The sequence below is a fragment of the Ursus americanus genome, chromosome 3 (assembly GCF_024610735.1).
Source record: "Ursus americanus isolate L20-20 chromosome 3, mUrsAme1.1.p, whole genome shotgun sequence".
NCBI classification, from domain to species: Eukaryota; Metazoa; Chordata; class Mammalia; order Carnivora; family Ursidae; genus Ursus; species Ursus americanus.
In genome coordinates, this window is record NC_142129.1 from 97724898 (window position 1) to 97745019 (window position 20122).

General features: G+C 50.5%; 1 protein-coding gene across 2 annotated transcripts in view; it reads right to left on the bottom strand.

Annotated features, from left to right (window-relative positions):
• DDC (dopa decarboxylase) overlaps positions 1–20122 on the bottom strand; it is an 84244-nt gene that overhangs the window by 24662 nt on the left and 39460 nt on the right. For both annotated transcript variants that reach the window (XM_045788515.2, XM_045788514.2), the window contains 3 exons: positions 10377–10443; positions 5455–5549; positions 799–866 (listed from right to left, as the gene is read on the bottom strand). In XM_045788515.2, coding sequence (XP_045644471.2) covers positions 799–866; positions 5455–5549; positions 10377–10443 — 230 coding nt within the window. The remainder of the gene's footprint in view (positions 1–798; positions 867–5454; positions 5550–10376; positions 10444–20122) is intronic.

Below are 20122 nucleotides of genomic sequence, written 5' to 3' on the forward strand. Positions count from 1 at the left end.
GCACTGAAAATGTGACTTTATCTTTAGACAGAAGAGTCAAAGAGTGCCCAGATCACTGGGTGAGCCAGGAGAACAGACTTCAGGTGGGGTGGGTGAGAACTGCTTTCTTCACCCCTCCAGGGTGAAAAACCATTCATTCAATTACATGCCGAACAATTTTGCACAAAATTCATGCAAAGTGCGCCAGTCTTAAGGTTGATTAACCTCCTTCTTCCTGTAATGAACATAGGGGAACCAGTTTCCACTGTTCCTACAAAACTCCCAGCGACCACTGTTTCTTTAAACGTCATCGACTTGATGGAACGTCATCCACTTAAATTTCTGAATTCTTTTTCTTGCTCTAAATATAACCAACTTGACTATGGCTCTGCTATTAAGAATTTTCAGGGAAGTTCGCGGAAAATAGGATTACTCTTATTTTTCCTTAGCAAATGTTTTTAAGTCCTTAGGCTCAGGTTTGTTAAACATCTAAGAATGAAAACACAGAGGTGGCTGAATTAGAAACATGTCCTGAAGTGTCCTTGAGTTGTCTTTGTTAGTGCTCGCTAGAGCCAGCTACCGGGTTTTCTGCAATAACCTTTGCTTCTGGTGTGGCTATGTTGCAACACTATATTCTGGTCAACGGTTTACTACCAGGGTGAGATTTAGCAAAATCCTACCCGCGGTTCAGAAGGAAGCCAAGCAGTGCGCTCCCCCGGTGACGGCATCCTCCCCTGCCGGGCTTCTTTCCTAGAAAGCCACTCTTGTCAAGCTCAGTGGGCGTAGGGTCATTGACATCTAGCCAATGGGGAAACTCACCACATGGCAGAGCAGTCAAAATTCACCAACATCCATTTGTGGGGATTGAAGTTAAACGAATCTGCAAACTGCCAAGGAATAGTAACAACAAAAAGAAGACATTTCAGTTACGAATGTCTAGTCATAAAACAAGACTCCACACACAATAATTAACACTTTGTTTTCTCGAGTGTAAGACCACGCAGAGCGGAAGTCACTGAGGCCGTGGGGCTTGGGGCGCAAGGGCAGCTGGAGAGGTCTGGGCTCTGAACTCCCTCGGGAAGCCACCTGACATCTCTGAGCCTCTTTGTACTCATTTTCAAGGGGGAAGAAGGCATCGTAGCTCATGAACACATGGAGCTGATACAGAGCTGATTCTGGACCGAAACACAAAGCAAGAAGGGTTGGATCCCAGCTCAACAGCTAACTCCATGTGGACTGGAACGGAAATGGCTGCTCGATGAAGAAATCATGATACCACAGCCAGGAACCCCTCAGCCCAGCTCCTGACACAGTACACTCTCCAGTTGGAAGGCTGTGCCGTGACTGCTGCTGATCTGTGGTTAAGATTTGCGGAGGATAGGGGCGCCTGGGTGGTGCAGTCGTTAAGCATCTGCCTTCGGCTCAGGGCGTGATCCCGGTGCTCTGGGATCGAGGCCCACATCAGGCTCCTCCGCTGGGAGCCTGTTTCTTCCTCTCCCACTCCCCCTGCTTGTGTTCCCTCTCTCGCTGGCTGTTTCTGTCAAATAAATAAAAATAAAATCTTAAAAAAAAAAAAAAGATTTGTGGGGGATAAGCCAACTGGGTGGTGGTCCCAGGGACCACAGTGACGGCTCCTGACTCCCAGCACCTCGTGGTGAAGCAGGAAGATCTGACCAGAGAGCAGTTGTCAGGATGCAATGTGAAAATGAGCATCGGGTAGCCATGACCAGGCTCTCCTGCTCAGAGGAGGAGAGGGACTCGCTGGGGTGGGCTGGAGGCGCCTGCCAAGGGGCACCCCGTAGAAACTGAGCATGAAGACTACCTGGCTGGCTGGCAGTCCTCGGGATGCAATGCCAGGCACCTAGGAGATGTCCAGAAAGTTCGTCTGAAGAGTGAAATGAAGAATCTTGTTCTTTTTACAATGGAAAGGGCATAGACTTTGGACTAAGAGCCCCAGATCCTGACCTTAGCGCTCCCACCGTCTGGCTGAGGGCCCTTGGTGGGCTGATTCTATGACAATTTATAAAGGAGGGCCAGGAATGAGCTAATCTAGAAACTTCCTGTTAACACTCCCTTTTATTTCTGGGTTAATCCTGATTTGGTGTAGGGCTATCACATTTGAAGCAAAGGGATGCATTTTGAGGACCTTGGATAATTCAAAACATACGGAACCCCAACACACACCAAGGGCAACCCCAAAAGAAGATGAGGAGAATTGCTGTCCCCCTGTGAGGAGATGTCTGTTCCCCGCAGCAACAGGGACACAGCTCATGGTTCTGGAGGCTTTCCTGCCCTGAAGCAACAAGAGTCCCTACTCACTTTTAATTGGAAAAATTCACAGTTCTACCTTTCCTCGTAAAATGAGACGTCAGCAATATTTTAGGTTGTACACTTTCAAATTTGCATCATCTGGAGTCATATAAAATGCATCTCCCTTTCAAACTACTAGTCTTTGGACTGCAATAGTCTTTGGAATAATCCGGATTTGAATTCATGTGTACTATGTCAGAAATTGCACTGATCTGGCCTACGAAATACTTTCTGCCGGCACCTTCCTCAAAACTCACAAACTAGCAACGTTCTCAGAATACACGTCTCATCCTAAGCAATGGGAGGGTGAAAACATCATACTTAACCTACGGTAATCGGGATCAGCCCAATTTTTATTGAATTGGTTGGTTCTTTTACTAACGCTTATGCGATAACCAAAATCAACAACTCTTCCCACATACCTAAACATTTTCTTCTTTATTTTTAAAGATAACACCCAAGGTCATTGCACACCTATCGGTAACAGGCTCCCTTCCTGGAAGACAATGGGTAGCAACGGCCAACAACAGGTATTAGCTCATTGATTTTAGAGGCTGCCGTATTTCCCAGCAGAAAACAAGATTTCAACCACCGAGACGGGCCAAGGAGGGCACTCGGCGTTTTCACTGCTCTATCTTAAATGGTGCGTTCTTACATTCTTCAAAATGCACCCCCAGGTTTATTCTCTGGGTCCGGCTGGAGGCCCCGGGGGGCAGCCTGGGATGGCGCTCCGCCACCAGAGAGACATCTGCTCGGCTGACGGCAGCCTCGTGCATCAACCCACTCTGGGGGGAGCAGATTCATTTCCTTCCAGGTTTCAATAAAAGCGATTTAGAGAAAGAGACGGGAAATGACAACGCGTTTCATTTGTCGATAAAAGGAGACAAAATGTGAAAGAAGAGCTTTGTTTGCCGAGAATTTTATTAGCTCCCTCCCGGGGTAGGGTGGGGGGGCTGGTCTGTTTAATCGTCTTTCATTACCCAACTGCTGTGTGCTCTTCCTGCCGGCACAGAGAAGGGTTCTTATCTCCGGGCTGGGGACGCTACAGGATATTGCAGCCCCCTTATCTGACCAGCTGAGCAGCTTGGCCCTCGCCCCGCAAGGAACAATGCAGGAGACATGGAAATGACTCAGTGTCGAGCCTGAAATTCCTGTCTGCTGCTGATACCATCGTGCTCCAGTCCCCAGAGCTGGGTGGCCTGACAGGTAGTCACCTCCTGTGAAAGCCGAAACCCCGGGTCCTGGGATCACGCGGAGGAGGACAGTAGTAGTGGGAAAAGATTGTGCAATCCTTCACCTGGTACTTAGAAAGACCAGATCTTGGGGACAGGCACGCATATCCCCGATGAAGGCTTTGCCCCCCGTCCCTGAGGTGCAGGGGCAGACCTTCCCAGTCACGTGCATCATCTCTGTACTAGGAGTTCTTGATACGGAATAGAGATTTATTTTTTCATAACGCCCACAAGCCCAGCTGCTGGCAGTGAACTGCACAGTGCTCGGTGTTAGCTGAACTTCTCACACGCCACAACCCCCTCCCTGGTATGTACGGGGGCCTTTTGGAAGCCCCGCTTACCAGCCCCTCCCCAGCACTGAGCTGAGGTCTGGCGCACATTCAGGGATCCATAAGTAATTCTCGAGTGAGTGAGTGAATAAATGCACCGACGTGATGGAGATATGAACCGGAATGCTGCTTCATTCATCAGCAACCAGGGGGTATTCTTTCCGAAGATGGGGTATTTGTATTCTGTACCTCACACCCACTTTTCTGGTATTACGGCTTTATGAGGATCGAAATGAGCAATTAGAAAATTAATTGGCAGCATGACAGGAGAGTCGAGAGAGGTTCTCAGGGACAGTCTCTGCAGCCGTGGCGAAAGATAATAAAAGGATCCAACTTATGCGCGGGACTCACTGTGTGCCAGATGCTGTTTTTAAGCACTTTAGACATGATTAACTCCGTATACTTACAGCAACCCCCCGAAGGAACTATCATTACTAAATCCACTTTGTGAGGTATAGAGAAGACACTAACCTACCCACAGGGACACAGCTAGTCCCCGGGTAAGGCTGGCATTCAAACAGTTGCTTAATGCCAACGACCATGCCCATCCTGCACCGCATGTGGCCCCGGGTCTCACGAAACCCTTGCCTCTGAGCATAGAGTCAGGACTGTGGCTCCTCTGACTCCCCATCCCCTTCCCTGGACTCACTGCAAAGTCTGTCTCTCTGGACCCTTTATTGCCTCTGCAACTGAGCTCCTGGCTGGAGGAACATCCTGGCCCGTGAGCTGCCACCCACAGAGAAATCTTACTTGAGGCTGAAATGACACATCAGGCCACCTCCGTAGTGTCATCTCTCTACATTAAGTCTGCCCCATGTTACCCTCTGCAGCTCTGAGGAGAAGCAGAGTATTTGGTTGATAGTTTTGATGACTGTTTCTCAAAAGCAGCAGGTGTTCGTTCCCATGGGCATTACAGGCCACAGTTGCCAAATTCTGAAAGGGGTAGAGGACATTTAAATACGTGCGTGGCTGCTCGATCGATATATCTGTGAAAGTAATACCATGCCCTGGACCAGACCAAACAGAATCGCAGGTTGTGTCTATCCATGACCTCTTACTAAAAGGCATTAAGATTTTATTTTCTTCCTAAATATTTCCCTGCAGTTTCTTAAGCTAAAATTTATCCTACCATGAGAATTCTGCCCAGGATTTGTGCAGAAAGAAAAATGGCTGCAAACGTCAGATGTATTTCCAGAAGACAGGTCGTATGACTGGACAGATTCTCAACCCCCCTTATAAGGAAATCTGATTTCTGATAATCACAGAAATTGTTTGGAAATAAGTTGCTGAAACAAACCACAGCAGTGACAAATGGAATGTCATAGCCTCGTAAGGAGAAGTCACCGATAACGTAACACTTTTAAACAGTGATCTTATTAAGGAGAGAGGCACCTGGGTGGCTCAGTCAGTTAAGTGGCCAACTCTTGGTTTTGGCTCAGATCGCGATCTCAGGGTCCTGGGATTGAGCCCCACTGAGGTCCATGCTCAGCATAGAATCTTCTTGTGGATTCTCTCTCCCTCTGCCTCTGTCCCTCCCTCACAAAATAAATAAATAAATGTATCTTTTAAAAAATGATCGTATCAAAGATAAAGAGCACACCCACCTCTACTCCATTCAGAAGATGCCGGAACTCGGGGCAGATGAAGGAGCTGCCTGCGTAGGCAGCGTCGATGTGCAGCCACATGTCCTCCTTGTTACCTGAAATCCAGAGGCGACTGGTGAGCTCCCCAGTGGATGCCCTGCTCACGGCGGCCTGATGACCACCTCATCCCATCCAGTGTTCTTACTGTATACAGTCCATCAATAGCATTTGTTGGCCCAATTCTGGACACTAAGAGGCTCCTCGGGTCTGAAGGCAATGAACCTGAGGGTAGAGGTCATGAGCTGGCTCCAGACGGTGCTAGCACAGACCAGGTGCTCAAGGATTGTGCAGAAGATGAGCAAAATGGGATCAGCTGCCCTGCTTGACTTGAAGGTCGTTGCTTATGCTCTAAGGGGCCAACGTGCATTATCACTCTGGGCTCCTTACACACACCTCATCCCAGTTCCACCACCTTCCTTGGCCTTCCCCCATCTCATCCACTGGGAATTTGCTCCCAGTTCTCCTGGCTAACCCATCCTAACGTCCTTCCCCACAAAGTTCTTGGGGAACGGCTGGGTACGCAGCCCCAGTGACCTCTATCCCTTCCCCATCTCGACACAAAGCATACGTGTTAATTTTATGCTACCAGCAATCATCCTACACTCCTTCGTGAATATGATTTCTGTTTTCCAACCTCACCAGAATCATCTGGCAGGAAGGGACCACGTCTTCCTGGGCAGGTGGAAGACTGTCCTGATTAAATGCACTCCCTCAGTTGAGACTATCTGGGTTCAATCCCTGCCTCCAACCACCCAGCAGGTGTATGGCCTTATGTCCCTTCAAGCTCATTCTCCCTCACAGGCAAATGGCCATAAAAATAGCACCTGGAACCTGAGGGAGAGACAAGATAACGTTCGTAACTGCCTATCATGACCCCAGGTCCAGGCTGCGTGAGAAATATGTGCGAGCATCGTGATGAGTCCCTCCCTGCGTGCTGGGCACTTAGCCTATCACGAAATCAGTGACCCCAGAAGGTCGGGGCGTTCTGATGGGGAGCAGGCGTCCTGCCCGCCCTGGGCCAGGGCAGCGCCTGGAGGACTCTGAGCCTCTGGCACGTGCATCTGTGCAGGGTTCACCTTTCCGTGCGTGGTGCTCACTAACCACACTTGATGCTATGAGGAGTGACGAGTCGTTCTGAACTCTGCCAATAGAAGCTTTACGAGGACTTTCAAAGCCTCGATTCTGTCTGAGCTTCAGGATTGGAGGGATCGAAGCCCTCAGTTGGATCCAGGCCAAATGTCTTTCCGAGCACACACGAAACGGCCACGGAGGGTCATGGTGTGGTTGGGGTCTGAGCACCCCAAGCATGTTTCGTGGGTGGAGGGTGTGTGGGCACCACAGGGCCCCACGCGGATGTGGCCGGGAGTCGGCGAGAACCCGTGGAAGATGTAGGACTTCTGCTTCGAGACCACAGCGCACCCACACTGGCCATTCCCATGTTCCTACTGCTATAGGGTTGTCGTGCTGGGGCCCCAGAGGCTGTGCAGCAGGGAGAAACCTCGGGTGCGCGTAGAGGACAGACAGCAAACCACGGATCCAGGCTGTGCTCTTCATGGGGCCGTTTGGGCCACCCCCTCCCCGACCACTGGTCAGGAAACTTCGTTTTCTGTTAGAGGCCCGTCGGAGGAGTTCGAGACTCCAGTGTCTCTGTCCGGTTCAGAAGTGTCGAGGGAAGGGGTGAGGCACAGCGGGACCCCGGGGCCTGAGCAGGCAGAGGAGCCGGGAAGGACACAAGCCGTGAAGGCAGGAGCGAGGAGAACAGATTCCAGAAGCAGCAGACAGGGCTCTCTTCTCCTCACTCAGCCATCAGCCTTGTGAGAGGAATGTTTGCTAAGAGTAAAAACCACAACCCATCGCGGAATGTGTGGGAAACCCGGAGGGGGACAGTGGGAAGCAAAGACAGGGAGGGGGTGGTCAGGAGGGAAGGGAAGGAGGTACATCAGGGGAAGGTATGCCGTGGGGACTTAATTTTACTCCAGAAGAGCTCTGACCTTTGCGCTCGGCTCCAGGGAGGTGACCTCGAGCCCCTGGAGTGCCCTGCCTCATAGGAGTCCTTTCCTGCAGGGGTGTTTGGCCCCCAGACGGCGCATCAGTGATTTATGATGGCGGCTTCGGGCCACATTCGTTCTGACTTCTGCAGGAACCAGGGACGGAAGTATTAGCGGGACCTCCCAGAGGAGCTGGAGATGGCAGGTCAGCCAGGTGAGCGGCGTGTGACTGAGCCCCACTCACACTCTGATGCCACAGGCTTGGCAGGCTTCCGTGGCAGGTGGTGTCCCACTCTGTGTGTATTGTCATCATAATTGGGGGGAGCTAGCCATCCGTGACCTCTTGGGAGAAGACAGGAGTTTGGTCCCTTCCCACGTTCTGCCCGCACCTCTCCTCCCTGCAATAAACCGTACCTGTGAGATGCTTTCAGGGAGTTCTGTCTTTCTGGCGGATTATTGAACCTGAGGGTGGTTTTGGACAGTGTTGGAAGGGAGGGCAGTCTCTGAGGGACTGGGATCCCTCTACCCTTCCTGTGCCATCAGAGGCACCCCCCATCATCCCAGTGCCGCTGGGCGGGGCTTTGGCTGCCCTGTGCACGCTGCTCCCCTTCCACACAGGGTCGGAACCCCCGGGACCCCGGCCTCTACTCCACACTGTCACATCTCCCATCTGTCCCCTTCTACTACCTGCTTTCTGCATCTCATCCTCTCCCCGGTAAAACCTGCTGGAAACCTCCATTGATCCGTCCAAGTGCACAGAGTGAGACCAAGTCTCCCTCTGGCGAATCATTTTAAAAGGAACCAAGAAGAAAACGTCTTTCCTAAAGCAGCAGTTTGGAGAAAACAGTCTTCTGACATATACCATCTTTGTCAAATCATGGTGGATGAATCCCTAACTGCCTGAATTGTTTTAATGGTTTATTCCAATCATACCACAGAATGAGGCCAGCTCGGGATCCCAGAGCAGCCATTTGAATGCTAAGTATTTGGTGACGGTCAAGGAGGCAGAAAGGTGCTTACTTCAGGGTGCTGGCGTTACTGACGTAAGAGCGTCATCAGTGGTAAATATAATTGTCAGAATTACCCTCATGTGTGAGCTGCAGCAGTGAGCGGCAGGGTTCTGGCCCTGGCGCTCATGGGGTCCCTCAGCCAGCCCCAGAACAGCCTCTGTGTTGGGCACCAAACCATCACCGAGCTGGCAGTTCCCACAGCCCTCAGATCTGGGGAGCAGAGGGAGCCCCAGGACCACGGGACAGCCCCAGCTGGGTCCCCCAGTCCCCAGGAGGCTGTGAACACCAGCTGCCTCCCCTGGGCCCTCAGCTGGGTCATATGGGCTCTGCTCTGCCAAAGAGCTCCAGCCCTGTAAATCCAAGAGCCCCGGGCATGACATCAGCCAGCCCCCGTCAGGGACATCCAGTTCCCAGCCTGACATCTGAGTCAGAGGGGCGCCCAGCGGCTTGGCCTGGCACACCAAGGTTTACAGCTAACAGGGCCAACGCCCCAGCAGTGGGCCTGAGCCAGCTGATTGCGTCCCTTGTCCCAGCCCTGAGCTCTGTACCACAGCCCTCAGCCGGCTGCTCTCACAGACGGTTGCCGCCGGTCGAACGTGGCACAGGGAAACCTGTGTGAATGGGCACACCCATGCCCACAGCCCCCAGGCACGGCAAGTCCCTGGCACGCCTGCCTCTGCCCTGGGTCTCCACGATTTCTGTACAGGAACTCACCCTCTAAAGAGCCCTGTGAGGGAGGCACTGACATTCAAGCATTGCACCTGACGGATGGGGAGATGAAGCTTGGGATGGGACGGCCCACAGCCTGAAGTGGCGGGCCTCGGCCGTTGCACGGGTGTGCTGTGACCAGGCTGGGCCTGGCCCCGCTCCCCGAGCGTGGGCACACGTGGGTTCCCATTGGGGGGTGGGGTAATGCACACGGGGTTGGGGGTCCAGCACCGTGGGTGGCGTGCTGTCTAGCACAAGCCACAGAGATGTGGTCTGGGGGCCTGAACAGCCTCCATGGGACCCCAGACCGCCCCGATGACCAGCCCCATGGGTCTGGGGCAGCAGGTGCCCTGGAACTGTGGGAGTGGGGTGCCATGACCTGAGGACAGGGGTAGGGGGTCATGAAGCCACGCCCCTGCCCAAGAGAAGGTCTCTGTCATAGAAACCCCTCCCAGACCTGCTGGGTGCCTGGAGCCGAGTATTGAAGGGGCAGCCTCAGAAACAGTCCTTACTCATGTTCCACCTTTGGGATTCTCTGAGTCCTCAATCCCCAGGAGACCACCCACGTGCTGTGAGGGAGGTCAGAGGGGAGGAGCAGCCCTGAAAGGCACAGCAAGCAGATTCTTCTCCGGGGAAATCTGGGATTTGGGTATTGATGTGCTTAATCACGTTAGGTAATTTGCATTCAGTAATTCCAGAAAGGCTGAAGAAGTTACGCCAGACTTCATTCAAAGATGGGGAACTGCCAAGTCCTGCAGATCGAGCCTCATGAGGCTTGCTGAAGAGTTTGAGTTTGTTCACTTGCGTGGGGTGATGGAGCCCCGCAGTCTTGTGGCCCCGCTGCACGGCACGCAAGGGTTTTTTCTTACCGATAGTGCCTTGGTTCAGCCAAGCTCAGCTCTGGTCCAATTAGAACACATTTCTGGGTGTGGGGATTTCAAGCTAATGAGATTCATGCTATTGCAAATAGAGGAAGAGTCTAGCAAACCATTGAAATATAAAGTTATTCTTATATGAACATCCCATTATATTATGTTTTATACTATCTAAACACATTATGATATTATAACATGAACTTGACCTATATTATTAATAGAGGAGAGCCCAGAGAAGAAGGCCCACTGAAGTCTTCCTGTATTGGAACATTCTCCAAAAGAAAATCTGATCAGATACTTACAGATAGGACCCACTTCGAGGAGATTGTCAAATGAGCAGCAGGATGTGGTCCCCAGCGTAGCCACCACCTGGGGAGCAAAAAGCAGACCTCTTTAGGCCCCCATGTTTTGGTCGCTGTTGTAACCTCCACATGCACAACGGCCGCCCCCCCCATTGAGCCCAGAGCCTCAGAGGTGTTCTCGCTCAGCGTCTGTGAGCCGAGACCGGAATCTATGGACGAACCTCTCATGAGAGGTCGAGAGAATCATCTGCCCACAGAAACTGGGCTGTGAGGCTGGAAACAGCACTTGCACAGGACTGACCCCCGCGCACAGGGAGGGTGCCCTTGGCCCCCTGGATGGTGTCTCCTGTGTTCTGCTTTAGTGATAGACGCATATATATTAACTACAGTTACAGCATATCCTCGCTTCTGTGCAGAGGAAGTGTAAGCTTTCTCTTTTTTGTGCGTGTGGCGTAGTGCACAGCAAAAGGATACTCGGCTGCTCTGACCACCCCCTCCCCCGCCACATGCCGCTCCTGGAACAGCCTCAGGGGGCAGCTCGGAGCCCCCAGGACTTTGACCAGGAGTCCTGCACCCTAGCTCTCTGCTGCCCTTCCCTCTGCGCCGCACAGCTCCCAAGGGAACTTCAATCCTCAAGAGATGAAGATTTGCTCCAAGTAGATTCATGAGAAAGCCCTACGGACACTGGAAACAATTTTTAAAGGAGTATTTCCAGACAGCATTGAGCACACTTGGCTGCATAAGCGGAACACATGGCCCGGGTTTCTGTGCCCGCTCCCGCTCTCGGCGCCCTCAGTAAGACAGTGATAACACGGGTATCATCCGACTGGTGTCGTCCCCACCCCCGGGCCCGGGAAGCTAGCTCTTGAAACCAGGCTCTGCATCGTATTTCTTCGCATTGCTAGGAGCGTGCACTTTGCCCCACATGGAATCGGTGCCAAGTCCCATTTGCTAAATTCAAATCTCTAAGTGGTCAAAAAGCGCACCATGTTTACAAAACCGAAGAGCCTAATTGATTTATGATGCCAGTGCCCTCTGGATAATGAGATTTCTCCCTCGATGTGACAGGAGGGTGAGTTTTCATTCCATCCGAGTGGAAAATTCGATTGAGTTCTTTGTGGAGCCCCCACGAAGACCCCAGCAGCTCTACGTGCCCGGAGAACAGAGATGACAAGGAAAAGGTCAGGGACCCACGCAGTCTAGTCAACTTGGGAACCTGGTGGGAGGACTACCTGCATTTGACCTGAGAGCCTGATGTGCCTCTCTTGCCAGGGCGGCATTGTGCCTGCCCCGTGGAGGGCTCAGCTGATGGGCCCTGGCTCTGCGCCACAGTCACCTGGGCCGGACAGCAGCTGCCCGGGGACCAGAGTTGTCCCCTGCCCAGTGGCAGGAGTGATTCCAAGGCAGGTCCTGGCCAGACTCTGGCGGGACTCCCTGTAGCAATGGGGTGTGAGGAGGGGAGTTGGGCCCCCAAGGGGCAGGAGCAGAGTGTTTTCAATGTTTTACTATTATTCAGGTACAGCAAAGCCACCAGACTGGAAGCTTACAGCCATTGGAAAGACAGCTTGTCTTATTGGCCATTCCCGAGAGGAGGGGGCATGTTATGCTTCGCGGGGCCACAGGGAAGCACCAGGACCAGGCAGGAGGCGGAGGGAGAGGGGGCAGCAAGAGCCAGAGCCTTTACTGTGGTTTCCATGGGAAGGAACAGGTGAGGCAGGGCAAGCAGGCTGAGGGTTGGCTGGTTCAAATAATTTCAATGGGCTTTGGGGCAGAGGGGGCTGTCCCTAGTGTCCCTAGCTCTGGGGTGATGAGGGCAGGGGTTCTGGAGTGCAGGAGCCCCATAGAGGAGGTGGTTTGGGGTGTAGGCTCTGGATTGGTTGGTTTGGTGAAAGACAGTCCTTTACCTTATCTAGGAATCGGCTGGTCCTGGGAGGAGCGGTCCCTCCAGGGTCAGCGAGGCCGCCAACATATCAAAGATACAGAAAACAGAGACACAGAAAAAGCAAACGCATGATGAATACACCCCTGGCAAAGTCACACAGCACTTGGGGCATCAACCGCTGGGTTGGAGGCCCAGCTCTGTCACGTAGGCAGCTAGCTGGGCTTCTGCTTTCCCACTTACAGCACAAATGCCCAGCCTACAAGGTCCCACCGGTCTAGCTGCTCCAGACCTCGGCGTCCTCGATGCTCTCAGCCCCCTGCCCCCTGCCGCCCCCGCTGTGCGTGCCTCCCCATCGCCAGCCTCACGCACCCTCCGCATTGCTTCATTCTGACAAGATGACTCACTTAGTAGGACTCCAAGTGAGTATGCGATTTTTCTGTGGTATTTGCAATTTCTTCCTGACTTATAACTGCATAGTGAAATGCTTCATCGAAGGCACTCGGCTTGGCAGGTAGAGGCTGAGACTCTCAGAATGCTTCACCTATGTCATTAAAAGATAGCCAGAAAAGTATATAAAAAAACCGCAGGATGACTCAACCATATTAATATTGGCCTATAATTTGTTTTCTCAATTTTAGTCATCTTTTAATGAGATGACCTATTATTCAGCAATTCCTTCAATTTCCTTCAATTCTAATTGAAACAACTTGTGTTTTAAAGACTACACATATATTAAATATCTCTTGTTGAAATTATTTCCCACCGATGAATGTGTACAAGAGAGGGTCTAGGATGAGGTTCACCAAATATTACTATGGCTTGTCTCTTAAGATGAGCTTTTTGGATCTCATAATATAAACCTTCATTCTCGATGTTTGCCTACTGAGCACGGAGCGTTTCTATAAAAACTAAAATCCTGGCTTGTGGTCCTGGGTGCGGGCTCAGGGGAGAGCAGAGCAGGTGGTGAGTTCTGCGCATGGACCGTGCCCAGCCTGGGGCTATGCAGACTCTGTTCGGTCACCACGACAGCCTGATGAGCTGGATACGTTTATGATCCGTACTTTGCAGTTGACTTGAGTGAGACCCTGCAGGTGGGTCAAGGACACACGAAAGAGGGAGGGGGAGCAGACCATCATGTGAACCCGGTGTGATGAACTCTTGTCTTGCCAGCTAAAGAAAGAACCCAGGGCCCTGGGCCAGGCCTGCGGCCCCTCTGGCCGCCCCTGCCCTCGGGCAGGTGATAGGGACGGGGCTGGCAGCGAGGACGTGCCCGGCTGGTGGGCGGCAGGCCCTGCGTGCTGTGCTCTAGATGGCTACAGTCAGCTTGTTCTAATTCTCGGAAGCCTCTTTCAAGCCCAGCACCTGCTCCGCTCCGGGGTCTGATTACCCCGGCTCAGCTCACTGACGCTAACCTGATTTGGGCTGTGCTGCAGGGCCATAATCACATTTGTGCAGGGGGTGGGAGGCCGGGGACAGTGCGGGCGCCCTGTCCCCGAGAGCCTGTGGCATGTCTGCTGCCCAGGCACACGTCCCCTTCCTCCCCTTCTGGAGGCAGAGCTGCCCCTCCTGCCTTCCTTGCCATGGCTCTGAGGAACACCTCGCAGGCACTGCCCTCTGCCTGTGGCCTGACCTTATCAAGGTGGCTCTCGGGGCGGCAAGCCACCACCCCACACAAGTCTGGGGAGGGGCTGAGATTCACCTTTCCCCGTTCAAACTTGCCAAATGGGCCCCTCGCTCTCTGCAGAGGGTCTTGAGTTCTGAGATGTCTGCAACCCCTTGATGAATATGATGAATGCTATGGGTCTGCATCTCAGAATTGTGCACGTAGGGATCATGCAGAACTATAACCACTAAATACAGAGTTGCAACAGAGCAAGTGGGCAGCTCGTCCAAGTTCCAGCTGCTGCCCTTCTAGGTCTGGGCCCAGCCTCCCACTCTGGCTTCACAGGCCCCTGGCTGAGGGATGCGTTTAAGGTAACAAACCTATTGCATGTCCTCAGACCTCCTGTGACCTCTCATTTCTCTGTACCTTTGTCGTACTCGGCTTCAACAAGAAGGCACGGAGCCCATGAATGCTGCCCGCGTATCCTCTGGGACACAGCTGACGTGTTAGATCTTAGCCAAAGGCTTTGCTGACCCCTGCGGCGTGTTAATCACATCCTGCCCTGTGCGTTCAGTGCTTGCCAAGTAGGGCAAAGACCGGAAAGCACGTGTCTTCCCACCAGGAACCATCCCACGAGGGAAGGGACTGAGCCCTCACAGGTCCCCAGGAGCCTTCCTCGTGCTCCGACACACGGGACAGGCCCATGCCTGTGGCTTCTGTCACAAGGTCACACATGCCCTCAAACATTTGCTGCAATCTTGGTCTTCAGAGCAACATTCCAATTGAGGCATATCCATTGGGTGCCCAATCTTCCAAAATAAAAATGTGGTTTGATCCTCCTGATGATGAGTGGTCTTCTCCATAACTTGCATCTCTCCTTCTTTCTTGAGCACGTGAACACGCTTCGGGCTCATTTCTGCACATCCTACGTTGTCCCAGCATTACAGCTACTGCCCCTTGATCCCCTTTCCCTCTTACAGATGAGTCCGTTCCCGCCTTCCTCATTCCCACAGGAGCCCAGTGGAATCCGAATTCCACTCCTGGCCGCTCCAGCAAACCGACTCCTACAGAAGTCCCAAATCACCTCCCTTAGCAAAACACACAAGGCATCTCGGGATCCCGCGATCACAGGGCAGGTCCAGGCTTCAGGACAGGCCCCTACTGGCTGCGTGGACCCAGCTTTCTGGCGTGGCCCCCCTGCCACCCCACATTCCCTTCCTCTCTCTCTACACACTTCATCTGTTGGTGTTCTCTCCCAGGACCTCTTCCTCCCCAAGCAGACTGTGGGGGACTGCCCGTGCATTCCTAGCGACATCAGGACCGCCCAAATTGAGACGGGACATACACCTGTGTCTGGGTCAGACCTCCCCTCCCAGATGAATTCAGCTGTCTTGGGGCATCCCTACTTAGACGTACAAACCTTCAACTCATGCAAAAATGAGATCAGCGCCATCTCTCCCACGTGGTGCTGCCCCCGTGTCTGGGCTCTCTGGACCTCAGAGCTTGGGTGTGGACTGGGGACCATCCGAGTTTGGGAAGTCCTCCTGCACTCTGCCCTCACTTCCTGCTTTGCTGGCCCCCAGTTCCTTCAGGAATGCCTCTTAAATCCATCCCTTCTTTTCTTACCCATTGCCATCATCATCTTCTACCAATCGCCAGAGTATTTCATTTCCTGCTTTTTGTCTTGTCTCTCATTCACCTCTCTACTCGGCCACACTAACCACCTGCCAGTTATTATTAACATCAATCACATTTTACATCCCAGATACGTTTTACATCCCAGATACGGTCCTGTGGGCTAAGCCAGATTTCAATGGAACTCCATTTTTCAGATAAGGAATGTTCTACAGTAAGTCACGATCCCTGCCAGTGTTGGTGGTTAATTGCTAATGACCACTTGTCATGGTTGAAGGATCAGTAAGACAGACCATGAGAAGGACAGTAGCTCTACCGCCCCACCCCCACCCCGATGAAGTCACTCGAGTGTGCCCTGTTATTTTTACAGGGTAACTTTGAACTGATGCACAGTGAACACAGTCACCCAGTTTTAGGCCCGTATTGTAAGGGACAGACCACCAGAGGTATGCTTTACCTCTGGGCTCTGCGCACCAGGCTCCACAGCCCCACCCTGTGCCCCTTGGCCACCAGAGGGGTGTTTGAAAATTCAAATCAGATCATGTCTCTCTTCCACTTAAAACTCCCTTAATAACCTCAAATTGCCCTTAGGAAGAAGCCCATCTTCCTCATGCTGGTCCCTGCATGACCTCCTCACCATGACCTCCACCTCCTACATCACTCCATTCACTCATGCTCCAGGCACTCTAGAAGCTTCTAAGACTTCCCATTTGCTGGACAGCAGCACAACATGGTATGTGCAGCAGGAGCTTTGGAATCACGTCATGGTGCACCTGTCAGCTTCGTGGCCCTAGCAAGTTCTGAGCCTCTTAGCACTTTAGATTCCTGGGATATGATCCATTTTCACTGCTATTTCCTTCCCTCTGGAGTGCTTTGCCCAAACAGCCCCGCTACCCCCTCTCTCGGCCTGCATCCCTCACTCTTAGCCTGCATCCCTCACTCTTTCCATATTGTGGCTCCACAGAAGCTCTTCCCTTGTGCCCATATTCCCATGGTGGGAACTGCTGGGTTGCTTGTATCACGGATCACACTGCACCAGCTGTACACAGCTGTTCACTTCGTGTCTCTAACCAGTAAGATCCTGGAGGGCCCACTGGCCAGACATGCAGCAGCTGTTCAATAAACGTTTGTCAAGTGAATGAATGATGAAGTGAAAGAACCTGCAACTGTTGCATATCCCATCATGATAAGTTTGGAAATATAACAAGTGGAGATGTCTGGCACTGCTGATAAGCCCACAAATTTGTTCACCATTTGTGTGAGAGGCCACTAATGAGGATTATAAACTGTAGTCAGGGTAGATGCTTCCTAATAACGTATATTAAATGTCCCAACAAAGCCTTTGGTCACTCTGAAATGCCTGCCAATGATGCTTCATTTAAAAAGTTCTCGCCAACTCCCAGGCACAGAGTAGTGGCCATTGTGAAATGCTTTGCTGCCTTCTGAAATCCCACCGCGGAATCATGAGTGCATGCTTTGATCATCCTTCCTTTGTGTAGAAGCATGAATACGTGATGAATATGTATGTGTTTTCAATACAACATTCTATAACAAATACTTAAATAAAGACAATAAAATTTATTTTCTAAGGATTCCTGAGGGAAGACCACAAAAGTTTACACTTTATAAAATAATATGGAAAGAAGAGATTAATTTCAATCTCCCTCTCTCTCTCTCTCTCTCATCCCTAAAACTGTCTACATCCTTGTATTACTTAATACATACGTTTGGATTTCCAACTCAAAGATGAAGGAAAAAAACACTAAGAGACATTAGAGCTTTGACTTTGGTAAGGAGACGTCTGGCCAAGGAGGATCACATTGTTCAGTAGACCCCTGTTTTTCAGTATTGCGGTTATAAGGCACACGGAACTAATTAAGTGTGAAGCTAGGTACATATTTAACTTTAATTAAAATATAAATTCTAATGTAAATGAAGGCTTATATTCTAACAAATGAGCACATAAGTGGGCAAAAGGGATAATAAGTAATAATAAATAAAAATAATACATCATTCTCCCTCTTACCAGTATCACTGCCATTAGCAAATGGTGTTGGAACAACTGGAGATTTACATACGAAAAAACCAACAAAAATAAAAAACTGAATCTGGACCAGACCTTACACCCTTCACAACAATTAGCTCAAAGTGGGTCACAGACCTAAATGTAAAATGTAAAACTATAAAACTCCTAAAAGATAACACAGGAGAAAATCTATATCCTCTTGGGTGTGGGGATGAGTTTGTAGCTACAACTTCAAAGGCATGAAAGAAAAAAATGGTTAAGATGGACTTGAGTAAAATTAAAAACTTCTGCTCTATGAAAGACATTTCAGAGAATGAAAAGTTACCCACTGAGAGACTATATTTGCAAAATGCAACTCTTGATAAAGGACTGGTATATAAATTACAAAAAGAAGTCCTCACACCCAACAGTAAGAGAATACACAATCCAACCAAAATGTGGGCAAAAGACCTGAACCTCACTGAAGGAGATATTCAAATGTCAAATAAGCCTATGACGAGAACTTCAGCAGCATACATCATTAAGGGATCTCAGATGAAAACAACATGTAGATACCACTGTACATCCTTTTGAAGGGTTAAAATTGAAAACACTGACAACACCAAATGCTGGTGAAGATGTGGGAGAACAGAAACTCTGTGTGATTCGTAGCTCTTCGAAAGGCAAAGTGGTACCGCTGCTTTGAAAGAGAGCCTGACAGTTTCTCAGAAAACTAAACTCTCTCTTACCATGTGATTACATATGTAATCACATATGTTCCTGCTTATTAACCCAAACGAGATGTCTGGGATATTGTGACTTATAAGAAGAAATATATGTTTGGTCTTTTTCCCCATTTCTGGCACAGAGCTCCTAAAACCCTTGGAATTTCAGAACAGGGAAGACCAGAAAGGTGTCTTCTGTCATGTTAATGAGGTGACTTTTGAAAGGCTGCTAGGTCACCTAAAGATGCTGGCTAGCTGCCAAGAGAACCAATTCTGTTACCAGAGTATTGGAACTGTTAAGCCTACCCCTAACCTCCACGGAAAGGATGGGGCTGAAGATTGAGTTCAATCACCAGTGACCAATGATTCAATCAATTGTGCCTATATAATGAGGCCTCCATAAAAACCCCAAAGGGGTTTGGAGAGCTTCAGGGCTGGTGAACAAGTGGATATTTGGGGAGGGTGGCACCAGGAAAGGACATGGAAGCTCTGTGCCGCTTTGCCAGAGTTTGCCCCAGGCAGCTCTTCCATCTGGTTGTTCCTGAGTTATAACCTTTTTTTTTTTTTAAGATTTTATTTATTTATTTGACACAGAGAGAGAGAGAGCCAGCAAGAGAGGGAACACAAGCAGGAGGAGTGGGAGAGGAAGAAGGAGGCTCCCAGTGGGGCAGGGACCCAGATGTGGGGCTTGATCCCAGGGCTCTGGGATCACGCCCTGAGCCGAAGGCAGATACTTAATGACTGAGCCACCCAGGTGCCCCATGAATTATAACCTTTTATAACAAACCAGTGACTTAGCAAGTCGAAGGTGTATCCGAGTTCTGTGAGCTGCTCTGACAAATCAATCAAACCCAAGGATGGGCTCCCTGGAATTTCTGATCTATAGCAGTTGATCAGGTGAGGGCCTGGAGTTACAGCTGGCAACTGAAGTGGGGCAGTCTTGTAGGGCTGAGGCCCTCGCCTGTGGGGTCTAGTGCTGTCTCCAGGTAGATCATATCAGAACTGAGTCAATTGCTCAGTGGTGCTGGAAAACCCCTGACAGAAACAGGGGAATCCTCATGTCCTTCGATAGGTACATTCAGACAATGCAATACTAGTCAGTGATTTTTTTTTTTTTAAGAGAGCTATAGGGGCACCTGGGAGGCTTAGTTGATTGAGCATCTGACTCTTGGTTTCTCTCAGGTCATGATCTTATGGGTCATGGGATCGAGCCCTGTGTCAGGCTCTGCACTCGGTGGGGGTCTGCTTGGATATTCTCTCTCCCTCTGCTCCTTTCCCCGCTCTCTCTCTCTCAAATAAATAAGTCTTTAAAAGAGAGAGTGAGAGAGCTATAAAGACCCTAAAGGACATGGAGGAATCTTGTATGTGTGATGCTAAGTGAAGGAAAGTCATCCAAAAAGGCCACACGCTGCATGACTATAACTCTGTGACTTTTGGGGAAAAGGAAAACGATAGAGACAGTAAAAAGATCAGTCATTGCCAGGGGTTGGGTGGGAGAGAGGGAGGGACGAATAGATAGAATATAGGGGTCTTTACCTCAGGGAAATTACTCAGTATGATATTGAAATGGTATATGCATGCTATCAAACATTTGTCAAAACCCATAGAAAGAACAGCACAAAGAGTGAACCCTAATGTAAATTATGGAGTTTAGGAATAATAACGTGCTGGTACTGGTGTGTTAATTATAACAAATGTATCACAATAACGCAAGGTGGCAATCACGGGAAAAACTAGGGGGTGAGGAGTGATGGGGTATCTAGGAACTCTCTGTATTTTCTGCTCATTTTTCTTTACACCTACAACTGCTCTACAAATAGTTGATTAATTTAAAAAACTCAATCCACCCATCCAATTAAAAATGTGCGAAGGACATGAAGACGCATTTCGCTGACA